Below are 27,437 nucleotides of genomic sequence, written 5' to 3'. Positions count from 1 at the left end.
GACTGAGAAGTACAGAAACTGAAGAAGCAGCTTTAAAACAAGCATCTGCTAGAAAACAGCAATAAAAAAGGGATTTTCTCTCTCCATTTATATATGGAATAGAGTTTGAAGCGGAAGAACAGGAGAAGAGTAACTCAGGGGACAGACTGGGCCTCCATTTCTCTGCATGAATTACAAACATATTCTGGATTTGATACAAAAGTCTTTGGTCCTCCAGCAACCTTTGCCTCTAAAAATATATAAGTTACCAAAGCATCACATAATTAATGAAGCAGAAGATAACTGAGTACAGATTCCAGCTATTTTAATAAGAGGAAAATTGCAAAAAGATAGTTGAAAAGGGTACACTATTATGGCAGTAAGAGTTATAAAGTTGCCTTAAAAGATAAGAAATAGAAGTGCTGCAAGAAAAATCTTTAGGCTCAGCATCACTGCACATTTTTTCATAAATGTCTTGACTTCACCTATAACTGTTATGTAGTATGCCATTACATGAGCTAATGACCCATTAGGATTTCCTGTTAAAAATGGCTTTACTCAAAAGTTTAACACTCAGCTTTGAAAATAAATGTTGAGCTCCAAGGCAGTATAAAAGATGATAACACAGGAGCTCAGCTGTGAGCAAAAGTGGGCAGAACAAGCATCACATCCTTCTTACCCTCAGAAGCAGCAAACCTTTTTAAAAGGAGGACAGTGATATCCGTGGGGATGAATAGAACAGGCATCGCTGTAGACAGAGAAAGCAAGTAGCTGGATGTGTATGTAGGAGTGGAGTGGAAATGAGATAGGAAGAGATATAAGGAAGAAAAACCTTAAGGAGGGATAACGGTAATGTAAAGAAAGGAAATAAGAAAGCAGAAGAGATAAAGTAGCACAAAAAGTGAGTGAGAAGGGGGAGGCGGGAGAGGGAAACAGGAACAGAAAAGAGAAAAAGACATGCAGTTTGCCAAATTAAGAAAAGAAGCTGAACAAGAGACGGCAGTGGTTGAAGAAAAGTGGGCATGGAATTAAAGCAAAAAGGAGAAGGTAGGCAGAACAAGTGAAAAAGAACAAACGAAGGAGACAGAATAAGGAAAAATGAAGCAAACGCTCATTACCAGTTGTTCAAGAGACTGCTGCAGGTTTGGACAGGTATTTTGAACTTTTGTATTAGCAATTGTTGGATACTATGGATTCCATAGATAAGTAACAGGGAGAAAGTCTGAACAGATGGCTCAAAAAGTTTAATAGAAGAGAGGTAACAACAAACCTGCAAACTCCTCATTATATGGAAACCACTACCAAAAAAAAAAAAACCCAAACCTACTGGATGAAATGCAGTCCAAAGGTCCAAACCCAAGCAAATGGACCCTGCTTCCCCTGCCAAGGAGATCGAGGCCAGTCCTACAAACTGCCATTCAATGAAGATCAGGGTGGAGAGCTTGGAGTTCGCCCTCCCCTACACACAGGTTTCTACCACCAGTTTCTTCAAAATTAATAGAAGTCATTATGAATTATTGTATAAATTGTTATCAACTACTTTTCCAGATCTGGTGGGAATAGTAGCACAGGCTGGCAGTTGGAAGGAACAATCAACTTAATTTGTGTCTAAACTTCATAAGACCAGATAGTAAGTAATAACATTCAGAGGAAGCTGATGCAGATTCCCCCAGAATTACAACACATCTTAGCAGAAGAGACTTTGAATAATTAAAGTATATATGGCTTGAGGGAAGAATGAGAAGGACCACTAAAAAAGACCTAAAAATGTTAAGACTTAAATCATAAAAACATTTCTGACCTTTAGCACCACTGATAACGAGTCCCAGCTCTGCACAGACCGACACGCAGACAACTTCATGGTCGTGACCAGTTAGAACAGCCCGAGGAGCTGGATAATCACCTGTTAAAAAAAAAAAACACAAGAAGAAAAACAAAAAAAGGAAACGACAGAGGAATGCCAAACCAGACCGGTTTTATCAACAAAAGAACCTTGATGTAATTTGCCTTAAATCAGTAAGCATCAAGGCGGTGTGCTTAAATATCTCATATTTAGGTTTCTGAGCCAAATACACTCAGATAACGTAAAGTTTCACAAGCACAGCTTCCCAATACATTAATTCATATATTAACAAAAAGCAATTTTGTTTGGTTTAGAAATTATGGATTGTGTGCTGTTTAAAATACACAAATGATAACAATATATCACTGGTTTATGACCTAAAAATACTGAAAATGTGTATTTCAGATAAAGAACAAAAATCTGTAAAGACCTGCCATTGAACATATATGTCTCTAGACTTCTGCTAGGAACCTAAAGAGTAACATGGGTTGAGAATGTTCCTGTATTAATGATGGGCCATCTTGTCTAGACTGTGCTCTTCCCAGAAAGGTTGCACTAGATGATCCCTGAGGTCCCTTCCAACCTGGGATTCTGTGATAATTTGTTTCATGAAACTGGGGGTAGGAAAAGAAGAGAGGAGGAATGGCAATGTACTAGAAAAATACTACTGTTGCATAGATGTTATTGATTCAGAGCCACATTGAACGCTTATATATTAAAATTATACCTAAAAATGCTTGTGGGTATACATAATTTTATATATATCACTATGGATGCCTATGCCATTTTTATAACATTTAATTTATTAAAGAGTAGGATAGACTACTCCCTAAATATTTGCTTTTTATATTCAGGAATGAAATGTATTTTATTTTGGGTTCAAACAAGTGGGCATTTATGGAGTGTTTATATGACAAATAGCAACATTTCTGTTGTTTTGAATAATAACAGATGCTGATACCTTAACAGTGAAACTGCTATATGCAGTAAGGAGCTGCTGAGTATTTGATATTGCTTTGCAAGGCAAAGAAAGTTAATCGGTAACAAAAAAATTAGCAACTTGCTGGATTATACAGATTTCATCTGGTTATATTTACTCTATACAAATGAAATATAGAAAGCTGGGAAATTCCAAAGGACTGGAGCTCTGCCAGTGTAGTTCAATTACTTAAAAAGGATAAAAGATAAAAGAAATGACCTAGGGAACTACAGATGAATTACTGTAACATTAATCCTATGCAAAATAACAAAATGGTTAATCCACAGTTCTGTCAACAAAGAATTGGAAGCAAAAATCTCATTAATGCCAGTCACTATGCTGTACTGGAATGGAAGTCTTGTCAAGCAAGCTGCTTATCTGTTTTGACAGGATGACAGGTATAGTTGATAAAGATGGCTATGTTAAAATGGCCTCCATGTATTTTTTTCAAGATATTTGTCTTAGTAATACAGTGGTTTTATTTAAACACATTTTATGTGGAACTAACTGTGGACAACATGGATGGCACAGAAACTGGTTCAATAATAGATCTGAAAATTTTTTGTCTATGGAAAGGTATCTACTATGAGCTACACATTACGATATTGGAAATTAGGGTGTCCAATTAGGAGCTGGGAATTTATTTTTGATCAAATAATAATTAATAATGTTTTATACAGGATAATATAAAATCTTTGCTGGTAAGATATGGTTGTATATAAAACTGATACAAAGATTCATAGGCAACGGTATAATGAAAGAGAAAATAATTATTATAGCATTCTCTGCATTGCCTAGTTAAACAGAAAGGTAGCAAAACGTGTTTTAATTATTTTGTTTATTCTGAATGCAGCCAGGTGGAATGTTGATGCTCCTGGACAAGCACGAGCTCTGGTCAGTGCAGAAGAGATTCAGTTCTGGAAAAGAAGGATTTATGGAGCCAGAAAGGAAAATTTCCTCAACATTAACTTTCAGTGCAACACACTACAGTAGCAAATAGGAGTTAAGAACTATCATGCCACTGAAGACTAGCAAGATTAAAGTCTTGTACCCACATTTACAGAAATGAGCTTAAAGGAGGGTCACACAACTGATACAGAGAATAAGACAGAAGGCTGCACAGTGTTTAAAGTGTTTTCTCTCTTCACTGCACAGGCAGCAAAGCAGCGACTTGACCACCATAGCTGGGAGTCACAGACATAAAAGATGTCCAGTAGCCCAGAAATTTATTTTGCAGCTAATGGCACAGCGAGGTCCAACGGGTGAATGGCTGCACACATTTCAACCCTGCAATAAAAAGCAGTTTCCTAACTGGAAAAACAGTTAAACCCTAAAACAAATTAACAAAGGAACTACTGGAGTAGCTAAGCAATATTCCATGGTTTCTGAAAGATATGCTTTAGGAACAGAGGTTTGGATAGACTTTTGTGGGTCAATGAATGTAGTCTTTTTTATTGCAGACAGTCACATCATATAAACCTGTTAATAAATTAGTGAAATAGCTATCTGGGTATGTGACTTGGAAGGATGTTCCAGACCTTTCCCGCTCTAAAGGAGTGAAGTATTCTGATTTTCAGTCTGAATTTACTCCTGTCTACTTTCTCTCTCTGTTCTTGTGTCGGCGCTGTCCTTCAGTTTAAGGTCCTCTCCCTCTCTTGTGTATTCCTCAGTCATGTACTTACAGAAGAAGTCAGCCCTCTTGGCCTTTCAACTCTATTAAACAAACCAAACTATGATGACTGAAAAATGGCAAGCTATTAGCTATATTTTGAGATTTAGACTTTTATAATTTCCTCATCAATGTTGTTGTTGAGAACTCCATCTCCTTTAGAGGTTTTCTTTTCTCTAGGTGCATAAGAGAAAAGTGGAAAAAAAATGCAATACAACTAAACTCAGAATTTTCTACTTTTTTTTTTTTTTTTTTTTTTTTCCTTCTGTATGTCCTCCTGGAAAAAAGAGGAGTTATGCTCCAGGGTCATCTTAGCTTAAGTTCTGATTATAGAGGTGTATACAGTAGTGTCATCAGACTGCAAGGGTGAATGACTGAAATTATTAGATGGTTAGAAATTTTTTAAGGGGAAAAAAATGCCGTTTTTCAAAAGGGGATTTTCCTCAATGTTTCTGAGGAAAATACTGTAATATCATGAAACTGTAAAATGTCGGAATATGAAAAATGAGCATATTTAATTGACTTCTTGATTTATAAAGGAAAATGTTTATATGAAGCAATTGCCCTGAAACATAGATCTTTGAGTTCTGTTTTTCAGTAAATACAAATTAATAACGGAATATCATTGTTAGAAGTAACAGTCTGACAGTAATTGTAAATGAGATTTTTCCCCTTAGGGCTCAAAGAAAAAATTATTCAGTAATACTTTCTACAGGAAAAGCTGTGGCATGGGGAAGAGAACCTCGGTCATATTACATTTTATTGCTAAGGACAGAAGTTGTGAACTCCAGGAATCATTCAAAATCTAGCAAAATATTCTGTCACTGTCACATCACCACTGATAGATGCAGCCAGAGGTCAAAGGCTGCAGCTCTGAGGGAATTGCAGGTGAAAATATCCTACCTATGAACTGAGATACCATCACTGTAAACTCCCTGTAATTTCCCCAAAGGAGCACCTTTGAACTGAATTACTAGAGGGCAGAAGGGAAAAAAAAATCCGTGCTGTATTTCCAAACAACTAAGTTTTTCTGCAACATGTAAAATAAAATACATCTTCCCTTCTCTCTGAAAAATATAATCCTTAATATTGCTGTGAGGTTCTTCTGGAACAAATGGTGCTCTCATATGGTAAGGAAACAAAAGAAGAAAAGAAAGAGAACAGAGAGAGTTACTATTTCTCTCATGTTGTCTTTTTCCAGAAATTATGTACAGATTGCTATGGGGACTTATCTAGGAGTCTTTTGTATAAAGAAGTATGAGAAGAGGAGGCAAATTCCAGCTTCCATTTCATCTCTGACTCTGATGGAAGTACAAGGCTATAGCTGAATTATTTGCCAAAAATAATTTACTTTATATTTACTATTAGCACTTTTGAGGGAATACTCTTCAGAAAAAAAAAAAAAATTAGAAAATACTATGGATGTCATGGAAGTGAGAAAGTAATAGCCTTCTTGAATTTTTACTGTCAGAAAAAACATCCTGGAATTTGATGAAAAAGATAAGGCTACGACCAATAAATTTCAAAATAGGAAACAGCCAATAACCAATAGCCAATGTCCACAGCTTAAAGGAGCGATGGTTGTAAGATTACAGACAGAAAAATATTCATATATTTAAAATATTCTCACCTCTGGCAGAACTGATTTATCTGTTGAGGAATGTGAGCAGCATTGCATCTACAAACAACTCACCATGGTGAGTAGACTTTCAGATATCTTGCAAATATCCAGGCCCCAAAAGGAAAAATACAGTGGAGGAGAGGAGAGTAAGGATTTGCAGCTTCTCTTCCTATTTCTTCTACTAAATTGCTCTGAGAACTTTGGCAAGTTGCTGAACTGGCCTGTGCTGCACAGCTCCCATTGGGTATGCAGTGAAACATGGGCACAGACATCTGTGGATAAAATGCTAGATATAACAGCATTACTTCAGGTGTGTTACTGGCTCATTTACCTTCACTTAGCAGTCTTAAGAGAGAGATGTCTTTGGCTAGCAGAGTAGAGATGGTGCCAGGAAAAATTACACACCGGTTTTCAAAGAGCTTCTACTCTGGCAGAATAGTGCCAAGATACTTTATTTTAAAAATTAATACCTAAATTGTACAAACATGTAAGTACTATACTAGCTCTTTAAACATGCAAAGCAGATTGCATGTGTGCCAATGTGCTTCCACAAGACCTTCAGACAGACAGACAGTCCACTTGTTATAGAACTCACTGGTGGCTATTTTTAAACTGCTGCTCCTTCAACCTTAAACTAGGGCACGTTATAGGGTATTAAAATGTGGAGGGATATAAAAGAGTAAGTGAATATTCTGAGTTCAGAATAACTACTCTTTCAAGACACAAACTTGCAAAACCTGCAATGTTCACAATTTTAAGTTGTTTCAACAATACATTATGTAAAAGGAACAAATAAAAGTGTCCTTTGTGACAGACTTAAAAAAAAGTGCAGGTTACCTTGAAAAAGATCCTTTATGATAGCACTTACAGTCCCTTTCAGGTATATACAGAATACACTTACTGGGATAGGGTGAATTGTTAGCACCTCTGAGAATTATGTTATAATGCTAAACAAACCCAGCTTAGGGCTGATAGACACAATATTTTCCTATGGTCAGCACAGTTCCCATTCGAAAAAGCAGGGTTAACTCCCACACCTCTTGTGACCATCCTCTTGGAAGTTAAAATAGGTAATGAGAAATGTCAAGTCCTAAGATCAATGAAATTTCAGGCTCTAGGGACAAAACAGGAATAGCATTGATCCTTTTAAAGAACACCAGTCAGAGAGTGAATGTAATATATTGCACAGAGAGGCTCAAGAGGATAAGCGGCCAAGTCCAACATACTTACCTGACAAAAAATTCAATCAGCTTTTAGCACAAGCTGCCTACACTTCCTTTCTTTCATGCAGGAGTCTGATTCCAATTAAAGTGTGCAAATTAATTTTTATCACTTCCAAATTAGTTTCTGAATTTGTGTCTGTTTCAGATGAAAGCATCTGTCCCTCACTTTTCTGCAATTCTATCATCCACTTTGGTATCTGTTCAAAGACTTGGAGATAATTCTCATTTTCAAAGTCACTTGTTTGAAGGAGACATTCAATAAAGCAATCATAAAATGTAAAAATAAAACAACTATAACGATACATGTTGAACTCCAGGGCATACCTTGCACTCTCTTTGCTCCTTTTTGTGATGACTAATACAGTTGCTACGTGAGAATAAATTTGTATACAAATTAGTGCTCGGCTAAAACAAATCCCTATATATCATAAGAGAAAAAAATCATAACCCAAATTGTCAAACTCCATCACAATAATTTTTCTATTCACTCTCTTAGAACTGCAAAGATTTACATTTGCCAGATCACTTCAAAGAATTAAAATAAGCAAACTATGTCCTTTGCATGTGCTGTGTCTTCCTAAGAGAAAACAGATTCCTTTCACTGTTCTCTCAACTGCAGCAGATTTATATAATGTGGTCATCAACTTAATAAGGTGCAGATTCAGATTACTTATTTCAGATGGGCAATTTTGGCTTAGAAATTAGGTATCTGACCCTGGCAAGATGACTGCGCTTCATTCAGTTCAGTGTTTTTCCCAAAGGTGGTACTTATCTAAGCAAGGATAAAGAAATAAAGGGAGGCTCAAATGTACATTAAAACCACAAAAAAACCCTGCATTCAACTCCCCTTCAGCCTAAAGGAATTTATGCTATATCTCCCACCTTCCAGGAGCATCTCCAGGTACCAGCTTCTAGTCTAGGCTGGAAAGGACATTTTCTGTCACTGTTATAGGAGCTTAGCCACTGCATAGCCATGAAACCAAATTTCGTTGGACCAGAGAACGTACAAGTAAGGAGACAATTTGCCCTACATACTGCTGTTAAAGGTACGCAGTTTTCGTTCCTGATTTCTCGATTTATCTGTTTTTAGCCAATCATCATGTCATATAAGATTGATAAACAGGAGGAGAGAAAAGAATTTTGCTTTCTACCAAAGCTCGAGGTTTACAGGGGGCCCCTCCCACATTAATTTATAGCTTGATAGTCAGCATATGCTTGCGAATATGGGAATGCAGGTTTGAATTCCCTGGGCCTCTGGAGGCCAAGAACTTAGTCTCCCATTTCCTGGACAAACACGCTAACCAGAAGGGTTTTTGCAAGCTACTTTTGAAAGGTAGTCCATGGAAAACACTGTATTTAAAATCTGGTAAATTTTTGGTCTTCTCACAGCAACTGTGAGAAGTGCCAAGACATTGTGACAAGTGCAAACTGAACCAGAAACTCTTTTTTTGATACTTACTGTAGAATAGAAGTGATAACTTAATAAACACATTGATTGGAAAAATTATTTTTAAATTATAAAAGGAAGCTCACCGTGCTCTCATAGGCAAGTTTTCAGCTACTGAGCTGGAGCAGCCACTTGCAAGAGTCTTATCCAAGACACAATTTTTCTCCATTCTCTCTCTAAACCAGAGCTGGTTCTGTATTTTCTTACACCCCCAGCTGAGGTCACCCTCTGAGCTCATGCCTGCACAGGTACTTCAGCAGAAGTCTCTACCTAAGTCCAACAGGTTTGGTTATTGACATATGTGGTGTTTAGTAAAGATTTTAGCTAACTCATGGATTGTGGAATACGGAATTTTAGCAGCATTGGTAAGGAGTTTGTTCTGACAATGTTTTGCCCCAGAGTATTTCACAATAAATGACTGTGATTGCTACGTTTTCTAATGAAATGGTATCTACATCTAAATTTTAAACTACATAAACTGTTTAGGACTGGGGGACTGCTTTTTTCCCCTCTAATGTTTTCTGAAACAACTAAAGTTCCTTTTGGTAATTGGATGCATTGAAGCTGAAATTGATAATTATCTGTCTTTCAGCTTAAAAGATCATTATAAAGTCAAGCATCTAACCCAGATAATTACTATACCTGACACTTTGAATTCTTCACCTTCTTACAGTCTGTGATATAAAATACCTTATCTGTGTCTCCAGATGACAGCTTTCAAAAAAGGAATCCCCTTTTTTCCCCCTCAACTTATCATCTACATCTTTCTGGAAATTCATTCCAAAGATGTTAACTAATTGGACTTGACCTACAGTGAGCATCTCACTTTCATTTTTTTCCTACAAGGCAAATCCTAATCTTTTACCAGTAAATCTAGAAGAGTAGATTAGGGAATACTTCCTTAATACTTTGGCGGCTTAAAATATGTAAAACTTCAAGCATATGTTCATAAGGATTGTTGAGAATGTTTCACTCCTGAAAATTGGTATACAGAGAATCAGTACTACCACAAACTATCACATCTGTTCATGGTAGGGAACAGAATCTGGCGGTCAGTACTTTAGCAGAAAGATCTAGTAATTGTAGAAGTAGGTCCTTCAGGCATATAATCACTGAAGTGATCTATCCTTACTGATGTAGGTTCATGAAAAGTCAAAGTAGCTGTTAATAAGGATATGTTTACAAGACATAAAGTTCTGGTTATAGTATAGTACCAGTGCATAATTAGCGTATCCATGCTAACTTTAATCCAATGAGTAGAGATAGCAATAATAATGATGACATCACTCTTCCTCAACATGAGCCTTCAAGAGGAGTAGTAAGAAATCTGATCAATGTATTTGGAAGCTACCACAGTGGACATAGCTGTTTAATCTTCCTGGGTGCTGCTATCTGTGCCTGTGAGATTACATTTGCCTAGACACGACTGTCTGCAGCACAGTCTCCCATTAGTCTGACTATAAGGTGTTTTCTTCAGCCAAAAAAAAGTGTCTTATCCATATAGAGGTAGAGATAGAGAGCAAATCATATGACTGGGTTTTGTTTTCATTGACTTCTGTCAGCTGACTGATATCCTCTCTTCTCATAAAATTAAAGTTCTCCAAGGCAGAGACTTCCGAAGTTACGCTGATGAGATATTAAACCTGAGAGCCAAAAAGCACCACCTTTTTGCATCCAGATATGTTCATGATGCAAAGAAGGTATCAGAACTAAAATATATTTATCTGCAAAAGTAGAATGGTTTGTACACGCCAGTCAAAAGAGGCTAAGGGCAAGACTGTCCAAGCCCCACATAGTCAAAGGCAGTAAAGAAAAACTCTTACGTTTTTAATTTAATGAAAGGAGCAAGCTCTTACTTTTTTCTGACTCTCAGCTCAGAAATTACTATTTGCTAGCATTTGATATGAATCGCATAGGCATCCAAATAAGCAAAATGTCATCAAGCTAAACAGAGTGCCCAAAAATGAAATTCCCTTTCAGACTGACTTTCTCCCTATTTGAGAACTAAGTGCTAAAAAAGCCATGGAATATACATAAAAATTAGAAAAAAAATATTATGGGAATACAATTTACTGTTTTTTCCCCTCCATTCTCTCTGTGTTATAAAAGCAAAAGAAAGCCAGGTGAGAAAGTGAGGTTTTTATCTGTCTCCCCTATGCTCTGCTTACAGACAAATGGAAGAAAATTAAAACATAATAAAAAACCTGCTGCTGTGAAATTAACAAAATATGTGCATTGTAACAAATAAAACACTTTTCTATGAGGCTTTCAGTTGAAGTAGTACTTTCACTTAGATGTCTGTAGCTGGCAGGTCTACAGCTGCCTCGGGTCAGTACTTGAACCAGAGATCAAAACTGATAGCGATGGATTCCTCTATGCTTATCTAAAGAGGCAATATACTTGTGCTGAAAATAATAATCAGAATTCAGAACCTGCTTTAAATGAAAACGTGCATGGATTTAGTGTTGTAGAAAGCAGCTCTAGTATATGGATAAAAGTTGCTCTTGTCTTTAGCTATGGACCCGTTTCTGGCTTTGGTGAAGGGACCTTGTAAATTAAGAGTGCACTATAAGCACCTCCTATATAAATTAATATTATTATTGTGTCCCCTTCACTCTGCAAATGAAAGTTAGTCCCCTGCAAATGAAATGTAAACTCTTCCTGACATTTTAGGTTTTTTTTATTTTTATTGTCACATTGCTTCTCCAAAGGTTTGCTTGCTATAAGAAGACCTTTCTCAAAGAGACTCATTTAATTCCATGGCATGTGAGACATTCCTTTTTTGAAGAGGAAAGCAGCTGATATAGCATGCTGTAGCACAGAAGGAGTCCATTAAAATGCCAAAAATTATTTCTGGGGAAAGGAAAGTCAAAATATAGTGATATATGTCCTGTCACTTAAAGGCCATAACCATCTTGTTCTAGTTTATGATGACATGATGCTATAAGTGATAAAGGCAATTAAGAATTTAAGAATTACTCCCATACTATTATCTGTTATAACACACAGACTGTTTAAACATTCTTTTGGCTAGAACTCAATGAATTGCTTAGTATGTGGTACTCTTGTGTCGACTTTTATCCCGTAAGTGAAGTAATCGATACATTTGATAATACCTTCTGAAGCTGACCGAAGGAATGCTAAAAGTGAGGAGGTGTGACAGGAGACCTCTCAGAAAGGTGCTCTTCACAGGATATACTTACTGCTATTTGGATTGTCACCTATAATATGATGTCGGCCACTCCAGTACCAAAGCAGCAATGTAGCATCACGAGACCCAGACACTATGTAGCAATCACCACCGATATAGGACTCTGATCTGGCAAGGCAAGTCACAACATCCCAGTGGCCAAACACAATCTGAGTTAATTTTCCTGGTGGGAGTAAAAGTGATACAAATACAGATTTTTTAAGTACTTGCAGCATTTAGAAATCATTAACTAATTCATTAACAAATATTCAGTTAAAGTGTAATTTTTGCCTCATGTCCCTTAATTAGACTTCACTGCATGCTACAACACAATTAGAAAATCAAAAAGATAAAACTTATGGGTTTTCTCTTTTTATGTTCCTATTGAGGGCTGTGCTCTGTGTCAATCCACAGCCTAACCCTTATTTCTGCAAATCAAGTCAGTGCTGCAGTCACTGAATATTAAGTGGCGTTACTGCTCCATCAGTATTTAAGCAATGGTGTTAGAACACTATTTGTGAATTTCATTAATGATACGCATAAGACAGCACATGAACTTTTCCATAATGGTGCTGCATTATTATATTAAAAATGTTTATTTGTTCTACGTTATATATCAAACTAAGGTTTAGTGTGATCATCACCTCCTTCCTTCTATTATTGCAATCAGTTTTTAGGAACATACCAAAAGACACTAGGCTAAGCAAACAGACACAGAAATGAAATACTGGTTCCTGTTAGCAGGCTATGCAACCTACTTCCTTATTACCTTAAATAAATTGAGATAGAAGCAATTCAGCCATGAAAATATTGTAACAAAAATTTTAGTTGATCCTTTTGATATGATTGATTCCCTGAATACAACTATAGTTTTCCAAGTTTACCACTAACAAAATTGTATGCCTTTTCATTTCCTTTTACATCCTTTATTAAAAAAAAAAGAAAGGCATCTTAAAGCTATTAAGGTCAAATAATAATGAAGGATTTTATAGCCCTTTATCATTTATTGAGGCGTAATCGTAGACATTAGATATGGTAGTATTAAGACAACTGTCCACTTTGTGACCTAAGAAGAAACAGGTGGTTGTATTTAGGGTCACCTGTTTCCGTAGAATAAACTCGAAAGCTCTTGTCCCAGAAACCACAGATAAGAATGTAGCGATTATCTGCTGTGACCACGAAGCAATGTGCATTGATCTGGATGCTCTGATCCACAAGGTCTGTGATCTGCCGTTTGTTCACACCAGAGTTATTGGCTGTAACAAAATGCAAAACACATTTTACAAGTAAGCCATTCCAACACCTTCCTGTCATCCACTTACAGGAGAAAATGAATACATTTAACTTTCAATGAACTGTGAATTTGTTGTTGAGTAAGCATTTTGAATATGAACATTTAGAGCTGTCTATATGGGTGTCAGAAATACAAAATTATTGTGAGTTTTCTGGTTTCCCTTTGAATAGGACAAAAGATTTTACAGGAGATGACAATTTCTTATAAACCGCCTGATGCACCGCATAATACATGGTAATGGCTCTCCAAAAATAAACTGAACTAGGGGAAAGTGATGGAAATCCATTTAAAATCCCAAGTCAACACTAACAATACCGTGGAAAGTCAGTCCTTGCTGGTTGGTACCTCTCCTACAGAAAATATCCCAGCTTGTGTGGTGAGACTTTAACATCCCCCATACCTGCAGAAGCTTAACCCAATGAAAGACGTAAGGATTCAACCAATGAAGCAATTTAAATTAAATGCGCTTTTTTTAACACTGTCTTCTCATCTACTTGTCAAGCAGGGAGCCAGGCCATTGGCAGTAATGCTAAAAGAGGCCATAACACCTCGAAATTCCCCCAGACTGAGGGAAAAGGAATGGTTCATGCAGAATCCTGTCACCCTCACTGTCAGACGGAGCTCATGTGCTTCTCATGACACGCAACAGACAGGATTTGGCAATACAGTAAAGATGTGTTCCTTCTCACCTAATATTAACTTTCTAAAAGCTCAGTATAAAATATAAGTTAATTATCTATGCTCCCTCAATACTAGCTGGAGAGAGACATCGCTTCACATGACAAGTCATCTCATGCTGTAATAGCTGTCCAAGTGCTAGACACCTCCAGAGGACAGTTTCTCTTCCTACAGTAGCTATGGAGGGAATCTTGACAACTAACTTCAGAAAACTGAAGTTAGGTGAGATATCACTCTGAGATACATGTTTCTCCTACAGTAGCAACATGACAATGCAGATAATATTCTGAAATTTCTTTTGCCCCTATTTTTGGTTATTCTACTTGAATTGTTCAGAACTGCATGAAATAAGAGACTCAGCCAAAAAGAAACCCTATTTTAAATTTGCTTGTAAAAGTTAATACCATGTTTGTGTAGATCCCAAGAACACATATTTAAATTACCAGACCCTCTATATTCATCCACTGGAAGATAATGAGTAAAATATTACTCATATTTCCAGAACAGGTGGGCACAATAGTTGTGCCCTAGCTTTTGAGAGGAAAATCTGAAGAGAAAGCCATTGTCATTATATGAGCAAATGAAGCATACAGAATGAGAAAGCTAATTCTCCTAAGGTAGTTGTATATACATCTTTCAACCACGGATATTGACGCAGATGAAGAAGGAACGTTTCACCTGGAGATATTTAAAAATGCATTTTTTTCTCACCAATGCTGCAAAGTAGGCTAAAAGAACCTTCCCTATCCACAATTTCTGTCTCAAAAATGTACATACTGAAAAAAAAAACAAAAAACAAACAAACCAAAAAAAACCCAGCAAACCACAAATCAAATAGTTGCAATTAAAGAGAAATAATGACCATTAGGAAATCAAACCCTGCAACCTCTCTAACAGTTTAAGCAAATTCTGTTTCTCAAAATACTTCAGTTTCTCAAATATTTTTAGATTTTAAAAATACAATCATGTATCAATTTAAAATCCAGCCTTTTCGTTATTAATTTAGTAATGCCAACTAAAACAGTCTTAATCATAAATTGAATGAAAAGAAATGGATCTGCATTTCCACTGATATACACAGTGCTGGCTGTAAGAAATGAAAATCTGTGAACTCTACCAGACCCCCACATTTTATTTTACTAATGTGATCTGATAAGAGAGCAGAATTATAGATATGGGCTGACAATGTAACTGGCTTAATTGGTTGTTTCTTAAATACCAATTGCTGGTGAAGTTAATAACAAATAGCACTCGTGTAATTCATTCAGCATCAATATCTAATGGTTTTAGTTCTCCAGGACTGACAAGAATAAATATTTTCCTATCTTCTGTGTTAAATGAAGCATAATATACAAATATAGCTTAATCAATAATTCTTGAAAATGCTGTTTTCAAATATATTGCTACATTTTCACCTTGACATACCAATCAATGGATCCATTTCGATTGGAAGATGGTGGGCTTGATCCAAAGAATATCCTGGGGCTCCCCGAAGGCCTAAACATGAAAGGAAGAATAAAGCACACAGGAACTTTGTTGTCTAAATTCTTTATATGATTTTTCTAGGTTTAAAATTGCATTATAGGATTATTATATCTAAAAAAAGTAACTTCTTACAATTATTTGTTCTATGAATCTTTTAAGATTCTTTCCTCTGTGCTACAGTAATATGCATTTGTTAATTATTCAGTTATGTAATAGTAACTACGAATGTATGAGCGCTAATTTCACCACGGTTTCTGCAGCCACAAACATTCACTAAGTAACTCATTTAAAATAGTGTAACAGATTTTTTTTTTACATTTGAGAACTGAGTGAGACCTAATAATAGCACAGAAAAGAAAAATAATTGGATTAAACATTGTTATGAGTTTCTTATATAGGGAAACCTGTAAGTGACAGAAACTTGGACCTTTTTATGGATTTATGTAGAGTTTTTAGCTGGGAAAGCGTGGTCTACAGTAAATTTGCCACAGTTATTCTTATCTTGAGCAGTCCTTAAGCTGTTCATCAGTGGCTCCGTATTTAGTGTTACCTGCACGGATAGCATTGCTTTGGCTCTCCTGAGCACCTTCCCCATCATATAAATCCCAATGGCCACTAATGAAAACACAACTTTTGTGTGAAAACTGCCATGTTGCACAAGGATATCCTCCATAAGAGATACAGACTTCTGGAGAATAAACTCTGACTGCAAACTGGTGGCTGAGTTTGTTATGTTCTTGGGCCTTGTATGGCTTAGTTCATATTTCTAACTCTACTGTTTTCAGTAGATCAAAGATAATGATGCAGGTTTGAAGATGTGGTGAAGCACTGCTTTTTATATGATGTCTGCCTTGATCCCTGGTTAGAAGGAATTGCAGTGATAGGGCACTTGACTAGTTAAATCCTAATCCAGGTTAGAAAAGCGCATAGTTTCCTGACTATGCTGAACAAGAATTCCCATGAGCACAGCTTTTACTAGTTTCAAATATTTCTGCCTTATATTACACATCAGGAACTCTCCACTAATGACCTTTGTATTCAGTAATAATTGTTATTTTCTACTACTGCAATAGACAACTAGAGGAGGTAAAAGAAAACACAGACTACAGCTGGCTCTGCCAGCTTCCAAAAACCACTGCTCTCAGAACTTCTCCTTCCCTCCTTTCTCTCTCTTCTTTCAAAATCAAACCAGTTTGGGACAGTTCTTTCCTAGTATTAACTTATATTCATTTCAGTCTACTGTGACATGGCTATGTAAATGCCTTTCACTGTGTATAAACTCTAAAAGAGAAAGCTCTACACACATCCCACAACAGAGAAAGTACTCTCTGTGTACATTTCTGTAGACGAACATATCCTTGTTTGTGTGTAAACAGAGAACAGGAACATTCTGAATACACGTGAGATGTTAACATTCATGCTAACATTATTTCAATATTCAGAATAGAAGTCACATTAAAACTTACATTATTCAAGAATTCAGAGTGGTATTAACTTTACTTGTTCTGATAGTTCTTCTAATACATGCCTATAAAGGAATTCCCATTCATTCCTCTAATTATTGCTTGTAACATCAGTCTTTGGATAGTCTTGTGCATAAGAGGTGGGATCTATTTCACCTGACTTGGATAATTTATTGAGGAGATGTTTACATTTAAGTCTATTGGAGGTAGACATCTAAGCTAAATCTCACAAATCTCTCTGCAGAAGGACCTATTTTGTCCCGGAGATTCTCCTGTACTGCAAAGATAGGAGGATTTTTCTTTTTTTGCCTAGTCCCTGCAAAGTTCCTGAGCCAGCTACTGAGTCCCCTGCTCAAACACTGGGTGCCTTCTTGTTTTGCCCAGGTGGTAAGAAACCTTCAAAAGTTTTGAGATGCTGCAACGTAAGAGCTATTGTGATAGAGCTCTGTGACAGCAGGAAGCTACCTTTGAAAATGAAACCTGTTCATTCCCAAGCAGGACAGTAGCTCATGGCCCCACCACCTATTTAGCAATCCCTGGGACAACCTCAGAATCTACATGTCTATGTGAGGTGACAGGACAGTTCTCGCAGCAACATGGAGAGGTGAGCAGAGGGGCTGGAACGGAAATTTGGGGTGACCTCATTGAATGGTTTTTGGGAGGGAATAAGAAAACTTCTCTTCAGAATAGTTCAGTGTCCAGCCACTTAGGCTTGCTTAGGGTCCCACATTATCTAATGGTGGCCCAGGGGAAGGCTTATGACAAGCTCCTGGACAGAACTGAAATCTCTCTCAAGCAGCAGAGAGTGATGTACACTATCTAGCATGCCAGTATGTATTCCTGAATCCTGGGACTTATTAATATCGGCTGTGTCAAGAACAGCAGCAGTCTCCTGAAAAGCATTATATCAAAGGTTGATCCTGATGTAACGACAAATCGACTGGCTGCTGTAGTGATGTGCTGCTGTGTTTCTAGGAATGACACCAGAGAAAACACAAGCTTTGATTATTTGACACAAACCAGAAAAAGCAGTAAATCTCTGTACACAGGCAGGTGAGTGAGATTAACCCACAACTAGCTAAATTGCACTCGAAATTAAAGCTTCACTGTTAAGGTCTTCAAATTTGAATGAAGCATGCTCGTGAGAACCTACCTACTGTGTTGTGCCACCGATTGACTGCAAACAGCCTGCTGCAGGTGACGGTCACCACGGCAGGAATGGTCAGGTGGGGCAGCGTGTTGGCTGCCACATGTGTGACGGGGGAATTTGATGGGAACTTCAGCACCATGATGACATCCTGCTGCATCTGATCTTTAAACATGAGGGGGCTCTGTGGAAGGAAACACTGTTGAGTAGAAAGGAGAAGAGAGCAGAAGAAAACAGAAGGGATAACACAATTAGTGAGGAGGTCTGAGGGAAAATGAGGTTAAAAAAGAGCAGGCAAGCATGCACACATACAGGGAAAACAATGCTACCTGAGTGTCTACACTAGTGATGGAGGAGAGCAAGATCAGAAGCTATTATAGGGATCATTACACAAGGAAAAGTGGAGAATAGGTATGGTAAGGGTTATTGTTACAGGGTGCAAAATGACCATTAGCATTAATTAATATACGGTAAAATGTAAGATTATACAGCAGTCAATATTCATACAATAGAGATAAGAGTAAAACAAAAGCATTAATCAATTAATATCTCACAAATGTAAATGCTATAAACTACAGCAGTTGAAAAAAGATTTTTAAAAGGGACTCAAAAACTCAGAGATATTTAATTTTTCTCAATGAATTCTTTATATGAATTACAGCACTTCCAAACATGGACAAATTAATTCTATGTAGAACATATACTTCTTAGGGAGTCTGTAAGCAGTTATAAAAATGTTTGATGATTCTACAAGTGACAGCTTTTTGCACATGAACAATAATAGTGTTATTAAATTCTGTTTTAATATTTTTTTTGACATAACAAATAAAGTTATTTCTAGAAGTTTAAATAATCCTTTCTACTTATCACTCTAAATTATTACTAAAACTACATTACCCATATCTTAAGAATATAAAATCAATATTACATATTTTTGACATCTACATGTTACTTAAAGTAACACAGCCAAAACTCCCAGATGAATTCTCGCTTTTACAGTACAACTAGATAGAGTGATTTCCTTGTTGATAGATAAAATGATTGAAACTACTGCATGTATTACTGTTGATTTTCAAAACTTAAAAGAAAATATCTGGCTCAAAACATTTAATCAAAGGCACTGAGGGGCACAGAGATCTGTTTCATTCAATCTGGCTATTTCGTATAATTCTTTGCAAGAAGCACAGAGAAGAATGTGTTGGGAATGAATTTTGGAGTTCACACTGAAATTTGAAATATACATTGTATTCTCCTGGGGAAATAGGCAGGAGGATTCCAGTACAATTTGACCTCCAATACTTCATTTTTGTCAAGCAGGCATTGTTCATAAATCAGCCCCTAACAATGCATCCTTTAAAACAAAACAAAACAACATGCTCACTCTTAAGAAAAGCCTGCAGCCATTCCCACTACTTGCAGAAATAAGAATGCAAATATGTATATATCGAGTGTATATTTAGGAAGATAGGGCCTTTTAATACAATATTAGACAGGAAAAGCCAGGACAAGAAGAAGCTAAAGCTAGTCAAACCTCCACCTTGCTCTGCTAGAGCACTGCGAGCTGTTTCTGCCAGGAGAAAGTACAGCTGCATGGGCAACAGAGGGCATTAAAAGTGTTGGTTAAATGGGTACTTTATGACCTACAAAGGATCCTCAGGTTCAAAGGCAATGCATTCCCCACCAGCAGTTATGTCTCACCAGGTGCATAGCAGAGCTCCGAGGTGGATGGGGCTCAATGAGCAACTGCGATGGCGTCTGTCCAAAGTTCTGTATCTGCGCCTCCATGGCCTGCGGGCAAGGGAGAGGGACTGTCATGAGCAATATGCGTCAAGGAGAGAGGTCAACACACTGTGTGACAATGCAGGCATATCCCAAGTCAGCCATGAAAAAAGTCCAGAAAATTCACCCGGTGCTCTCCTCCCAGGCTGCAGACTCATCCAAGTGTTAGTATTTTGTAGACAAGCTTTGCTTCTCCTTTCAAGCATGCTTCAGTTAACCAACTAACCATTCTCATTTCCAGTAACTGGTGTTATATGTGGAAATGTTAACCTGTGAGGACATGCAGTTCAGGTCTTGAGAGCGCTTTATTTTGCACTAAAATGAACATATATACCTTAATAAAGTCCTTTGTAAGGAGGAAAGTATGAGGATCTCTAATAAAATAAGCCTCTGGAATCTTAAACAGGGAAAGAAAAGCAAACTGAGAAACAAAAATCATGTATAAAATATAATAGAAACAAAATAATTACTATTTCAACAACAGCATTAGTAGGTTAAAACAAAAACATGCCAGAAACAAATCTTGCCAGACACATTCAGGCTAATGTAAAAATCTTTCCAAGTTGCATACATTCACTGAGTATTTATTTCATGCTTAGTTTTATAGCATTTTTTCATGGGCTTTCAGGCTTCACAGGTTTGAAATGAAAGCTTAGCAATTTCACTGCATTCTTCAAGACTTAAATCTACTTTCAGAATAAATCTGTAGTAATTCGATAGGGAGCAGAATACAGCCCATACACTGAGATGCTTCCACTACTCAACAGTTCATTCAAAGAAAAATATATTTAAGATATATTCTGAAAAACTTTGGCAAAAGATTGCTGCTTGTAAAAGCAACACTGTTAAAGAACACTCCTTATGTTTCAAAAAGACAGGTACTATTTTATTTGACCTTGTAAAGTCAAGAATAAAGCATCCATAGGAAACTAAACTGGCAGATTTTGAAATGCACTGTGCATTATGTACCTATATATACTGTACCCTGCACTACTGACCCTTAATATTTTTCTTGTGAGCTTTATGAATTTTTCATTCACTATGACACAAGAAACATGAAAAAACACCAAAAACATTGCTATCTTGGTAAATTACGTTATTTCTTTCAGACATAAAATGGTAAGATGCACAATAAATACTTCGTGATACAGAAGAGTCCTTTTAATCTACATATTTTGTAATTCCTACAAGTCAATCTGTGTTTTCCTCTACTTCACACTATAGATACAAGAACAGATGTTAGAGGAAGATTTCCTTACAGGTCACTGATGTCTACCACTCTTGATGCCCTAGATTGACAGGTATATAATGGAATACCTCAAACAAACATTTGCTGAAAAAGAAACCTAATGCAAAGTCCAGTCAAGTAGCTGAAGGGCTTTCAATGGATTGTAGCTGTAGCACATTTGATGCTGTAATTATCCCAGTACAGGTGATTTTTTGCTTCTTGACTAATTCAGAGTGGGCTTCAGTCTCCAAGACACAGAGTGTTTCTTGGGAATTGGTGAGCGTCTTGGGTTTTATTAACATCATTTAATGATGGTTTGTTTTAAAATTGTAGCGTAATTTTATACAAAACCAATGCAGTTGTGTGGGTGTATGCGTGTACACGTGTACATGTCTATACAGCAGCTATCTATATGTAGCACATAAACAGTATCTTTTTACACGTTGTGTAGATACCTTCACTCATGCAGACACTTTTTATACAGGAATATAAAATTCACTTCAAGTCAAATCAAAGGTAGTATTTTCTATTACATTCAGTACTCTATAACTGATTTGGTTGGTGGGGAGAAGGGGAGGAAATTGTACTTGTTTGTGAATTTCATTTTCAGAATGACAAATATCAACGATATCAGGCGCTGTGTGATAAATGCTTCCACAAAGATCTGTCAATAGTATTTTGAGAAAAGTAATTTCCATTTTTCTTTTTTCAAATAATTATCAAGGTTAATTTAATTTTAATTTTTGAAAGACTTTTGTGTTGAAATAAGAGTGTGAATTGTATTTGGCAGCAATACTAAACAAAACCCAGCCTTTGCTCTCCCACCCTTTATAATGATCCCTTAAATGATACTTCTGTTCTCTCACAGCCACACTGAAATGAATTATTAAATTTTTTTCAGTGCAGCCCAATTCTGTTTTACACATTTACTTTCATGCTGCCCAGTCCTGGCAAATTCTGACTGTTTGGCTATAAATTCTGCATACATAAACTTTGCTGGCTTTGCCTCCCAGTTCAGGTAGATTTATGATGGTAACAGGGGAAAAGAAAGAGAAGCAGAATACAATAATAAACGAGCATGAATTTTTCAGATGATGAGGAACGGACGTTTAAAACATAACTGTCAAAAGCAACTGTTATTTTACAGCTGAAGATGTCCTGGTAGATTCTCACATACTTTACATGCCCATAATTTAAAAACATTTCACTTAATGCCAAATCCTTCCATAACCAGAACTAATGCAGAATCAAGACCTTTGATTCTGGGAATATTCAATATTTTTGCTGGCTTGCACTTACAGAGACAACTGCCTCTCCCCCTCTCCGTGGATAGCAATGTTACCCTTTTCTTTCAAAAGTACCATTTGTAAAACTGACAACTCTTGGAAGCGTTAAAGAAACTGAACAATGTTTGTCTAAAAATACCTGCAATATTCAACTACTGCACTGAGACTATAATCTGCACACCACCACAGCTGTGCACAGCTACAACTGGTATTCCTCCTAGAGCTCACAACACTTAAAAAGGACAGAAAAACCTTGTCAAAATTTACACAGAAGATAAACATAAGTATACAGAGATAAAGTGACTGGCCCAAGGGTATTCCTAATGCTGCCTCCTATCAGATCACTTGACACAAAATGAAAAGCAGGTACAGACCAGATCTGTGAATAATAATGTCATACATTGGTTTGTTTACAAGAGAACTCTGGCTGTAGTTGAAATTAATCTGAAAACTGGTAAGTGTACACCACTGTTTTTCTTTAACTGTTAATCGTCAAACTTTGGTTTTATTTAATGGTCTTAAACATTTCATTCTAAACAATCGAGTCGTTTTCTCCCATCAGATCTTGAATATTGTGTGCAAAGTGCTAGACCATTCCCTGAGATACATATTCTAGTCAATTTAATACGAATTTAATAAAATAAAGTTTATTCTCATTTCACCTTCAAATGTCCTTTGTCTAGAAACAATATAAGCTTGGAGTTCAGTGGCTGCCAGATTTAATGCTTTTGGAACAGCAAAATGGCAATTATGTTAGTTTTCACTTTCTTAATAAGGTGTTGCAGAAAAGCTATTTAGTGAGCTGATTCGAGATTCCCTACTGTTTTTAATACACATAAAATGAGATTTGTACTCCAGACACTTCAGGGAGTATCTGTTAGGATATGATCATGTATTGCAGAAAGATAAAAAGGAAATAAATTATTGGGTTCCAGTTTTTATGCTTAAAGGCAGACTGTATATTCACAAGGATGCCGGGATGCTCCTCTGCAATCTGTGTCAGCTTTTTCTGGAATGAAGGATTCACTACATCTGCTTTGCTCATTGTGCAGCCTACCAAAGTATTTGGTTTTTATTTCTTAATTCTGGTTGAAAGAAACACAAATCTGACATTAGAGATTTCAAGCAATCTGTTTCTTTAGGTATAAGAACTATTTTAGCGGTCAAAGGCAATGTCACCAACAGCAAGCAGTGTGACCCAACAGGAGCTGATCTGCAGAGCAGAAGATCTGGTCCCGAGGAACTCATGCTGAATCAGTGCCCACTGCAGGGTCTTCCCACCAGGCTGGCTCCAGCGTGGGCTGCAGACCTCCATCAGCTGAGCTCTGCACACCTGGAACACACTGCTTCTGTAGCTTAGAAGCCAGTTGACACACTTTAAAACTAGTCTGCTGTGTGAATGAAAGCATGGCAAATAGGGATGATCTGCAGATTAATTTCAGAAGCACAGTCCTAATCTAAATGAAAATGCTGGAATTGACTCACCCAAAATACCACAAAACTGAGGGTTTTGTTTGCTCTTTGTCATATGTTTGCAAAAAGGGTAAGCCACGAAGCAGTTTATTTTTAACATACTTTTTCTCAAAAAAGTTCTTTAGAAATGCAGGTAAAATCACCAGGGATGAAATTAATGGTCCATCTCACTTGCAAACTCCCCTTTGCTGAGAAAGATGCCTGGTGACTATATAACACAAGAAATACAAAAATGTGAGCAATTTTGCTTTGAATCATGGAGAAAGAAATTCCTAAAACCAGACTGCACTGCAGATAGTAATACACTGTTTTTATTCTTACGTGAAGTGGCTTTGTTTTATTAATCTTCACTGACTACTACTGTAATCAGTTAAACTTTCTTAAATATGTATTATCTCAGTTTCTCTATGTTTTATTACTTTTTTTATATACTCTGTCTTTTTATTACTAATTCCTGTAATCCTGCTGTGTTTTGTTCCTCTTGTGTACCACACTCAGGTTTTTCTACAATCCGTTTTCTGCTGTTCATGGGGACTGAGCCCAATGAAGAGCCAAAATCTATAGGTATTTGAGAAATCTGCACCACAGCAACAGTCATCCACCTCTGCCTTTCCTGAAAGTTTATTTCATTTTTGCATCCAAGTGAACAGAGGAATCCTTTATGTGCTCTCCCGCCCATGCAGCCAGCATGCTCAACAGCCCCCAAGCACCATCTTCTTCAGAGCAAACATGATTGACAGCCCTTTGGTGGGTAGCATAAGCAGCTTGGAAATGTTATTGTTTTGTAGGAGTGGTGTGAGATACTGCTATTTTATTTGCATCTACAGCTGTTAAACAGCATCAATGTCTTCAGGACTTCTGATAAGTTAGGTTAAAAACATTGATTTCCATTTTATTATTGTATATTTGGAGGAAAGAAGTGCTGTAGTTTAAAGACAAGCAATGACTCAACTAGTCTGGAGGCTTCGATACAGTCTGTTATTTAATCAGGATACTCAAGGGACTGAAAGATGGGCCCAGAAATGGATTTTCTCTGCAGGTCACTACTTTATTAATTTAACAATGGAGAAGGGGCAACCTTAAGCTCCTTCCCCTCACAGGAGGTATCTCATTGGATCCAATGTGCAATTAAATGGCTCCCCAGCAGAAGACCAATAGCTCAGAGCTGACCTTCATCCTCCTCCCAGAGTCAGTCCACCCCCAAACTTCTTCCTCATTCCCCTGTGAAAGGAAATAGTACTACAAAAGGAATGAGAACGTGAAAGGTAAGATGTCCCATTCTCTTTACAGGCATGAGTCGCATCAGTGACCTTATTTGTCTCAGAGAGTGCTGCCTTTTAGCTTTCACATTTACCTCATTAAGCTACTAACAGTGTTACCTAGTTCTTCCTTCTTTCACCTTTATAGTTCTCCCATTCTTGCCCCTTGTAGTCCAATATGCCTCTCATGACACAAAAATATTGTAAACCCTTTGCCAGCTTAAGCAAGCATTTGGTTAATACACGGCAAACAGGAAATAAATTCAATACATCTCACCAACAGAAACAGAGAAGGTAAAGCAAAAATACCATAAAGATGGATATCCTGCAGCCAGCGCAGGTTTAGCTGGGAGTATCCCTTACTCTTTCAGGCATATTCTGATATGTGAGGTTTTCATGTGCCTGAGCACAAATACTTCCTTTTCCTCTCTAGCAGCCCATCCCCCTGAAAATCATGGAAAACTTCCTTACACTGAAAAAGGCTCATATCAAGGAGTGAAATGTTCCCCTCCTTCCTAATTGTACCAGAAGGAAAAAACTCAATTTTCTATAGTTTTTCTTTTTCTTGTATCCTTCCAGCTCTGCCTGGAACAAAGGAGTTTACCACTGATATAATGAAATTCTCTCATTAAATTACACTAAAAACTACCACAAACTCTTACTATGCTCTAAAGCAAATAGCTTTAACTCCAAGTTCCTCTGACAAAGTCTATGTTGTTATAGGGGCTCCTCAGGCCACGCTGCTCGGTTCATCACTTCCTTTTTATAGTTGTGATGATTTTTAAAACTGCAGGTTTTGCTCCCAGCCCATGGCAATTTCACTGCCTCTTCTTCCCTGCTGTTTGCCTGTATACAAGGCAGACAGGGAGCACTACTTTACTAGTAGAGTCAATACTGTGTAAAACTCTAAACAGGCTGGAACTGAAGAAAGTCATACACTTATTTACAGTTCTGTTTACAATTACATTCAAATTTTCTTTCTCTTTCATATAGAATAGAATAGAATAGAATAGAATAGAATAGAATAGAATAGAATAGAATAGAATAGAATAGTTGGAAGGGACCTACAATGATCATCTAGTCCAACTGCCTGACCAATTCAGGGCTGACCAAAGTTAAAGCATGTTGTTAAGGGCATTGTCCAAATGCCTCTTAAACACTGACAGGCTTGGGTCGTCGACCACCTCTCTAGGAAGCCTGTTCCAGTGTTTGACCACCCTCTTGGTAAAGAAATGCTTCCTAATGTCCAGTCTGAACCTCTGCTGGTGCAGCTTTGAACTATTCCCACACATCCTATCACTGGATCCCAGGGAAAAGAGATCAGCACCCCCCTCTCTACTTACCCTCCTCAGGAAGCTGTAGAGAGCAATGAGGTCATCCCTCATATAAAAAACATTTTATTATTCTTGTTTCATGCCGGTTTTTTCTTCAGTTGAACTACTGTATTTCTTATGTTCATGTTTGTAATAATTCCTGTCTCCTACAGATTGGCAACATTTACTGAAACTCTTGCGTGCTCCTTGATGTCATGCCAAATGAAATCACTGCTCTGTCATCATTCTCCCAAATCTGTATTAAGTTTATAATAGAAAATGTTGCTTTCTTTGATCATTAAGTTACTGAGTACAACACATCAGAAAAGATTTTACTGCCAAGTTACTTTTCTGAGAGATGTAATAGCATGATACAATAATTCATTAAATATGTAACTTCATGCCATAAATTGTTAAGGTTTTGAAACCTGGGCAATCAGGATTTTTTTATTTTTAGATGACTGATAATTGCCTTGAAATAATTTTTCTATTGCTATGTAATGGACAACCTCAGAAACAAGGATTCCTCTTGTTCTGATGAGCAGTTTTAGATTTTCTGAAGACATTTCCTCATTTCTTTTAAAACAAGAATTTTTGTGTTTGTTTGTGGATGATAAATATTTAAGGTGACTAACTGAAATAATTTCTTATCACCTAAACTCTACTTGTATAAGGAAACACTTCTATATCCTCTTTTCGTTATTCAGACTCCAACACTTATGATTACATTCAAAGGCTACATGGCCAAAGCTCTATGTGATTTGTTGGGTGAGAGGCCAATCCGGATGATCTTTCCCATCTGGTCTTTAGGTCTATGGCACAAGCTTCTCTTTGACATCTTGATTCTGCAATGCAAATTACTAAAATGTACACCTGCAACATAGAATTTCCCTGTTGATACTCCTCTTTTGTATTACTCCTTTATATGATGGTAATCAAAGCATCACAACATGCAGAATTGCAGATGTGTCCTAGCTAGTTTTTGCAAACCAAACAAAACCAAAATAGTTCTGTTGCCTGAGTGTGCCTCCTGTTGTATAAACCCTGTTACTAAGAAAAAGTCCTCACTCAGGTCTTAGCA

At 37.0% G+C, this 27,437-nt stretch overlaps 1 protein-coding gene across 7 annotated transcripts in view; it reads right to left on the bottom strand.

Annotated features, from left to right (window-relative positions):
* The window catches only part of NBEA (neurobeachin), a 507,728-nt gene that overhangs the window by 6,494 nt on the left and 473,797 nt on the right, over positions 1–27,437 (bottom strand). For 3 of the 7 annotated variants that reach the window (XM_075085072.1, XM_075085088.1, XM_075085095.1), the window contains 6 exons: positions 19,717–19,806; positions 18,025–18,217; positions 15,349–15,420; positions 13,052–13,207; positions 11,965–12,135; positions 1,781–1,882 (listed from right to left, as the gene is read on the bottom strand). In XM_075085072.1, coding sequence (XP_074941173.1) covers positions 1,781–1,882; positions 11,965–12,135; positions 13,052–13,207; positions 15,349–15,420; positions 18,025–18,217; positions 19,717–19,806 — 784 coding nt within the window. Of the gene's footprint in view, positions 1–1,780; positions 1,883–11,964; positions 12,136–13,051; positions 13,208–15,348; positions 15,421–18,024; positions 18,218–19,716; positions 19,807–20,131; positions 20,195–27,437 lie in introns of all 7 variants that reach the window. The other 4 variants (XM_075085055.1, XM_075085064.1, XM_075085081.1 and 1 more) reach the window with 2 other exon arrangements.

The sequence above is a fragment of the Phalacrocorax aristotelis genome, chromosome 1, assembly GCF_949628215.1.
Source record: "Phalacrocorax aristotelis chromosome 1, bGulAri2.1, whole genome shotgun sequence".
Taxonomy (NCBI): domain Eukaryota; kingdom Metazoa; phylum Chordata; class Aves; order Suliformes; family Phalacrocoracidae; genus Phalacrocorax; species Phalacrocorax aristotelis.
Note: the sequence above shows the minus strand (reverse complement) of the source record. Positions and strands in the feature narration are given on the sequence as shown.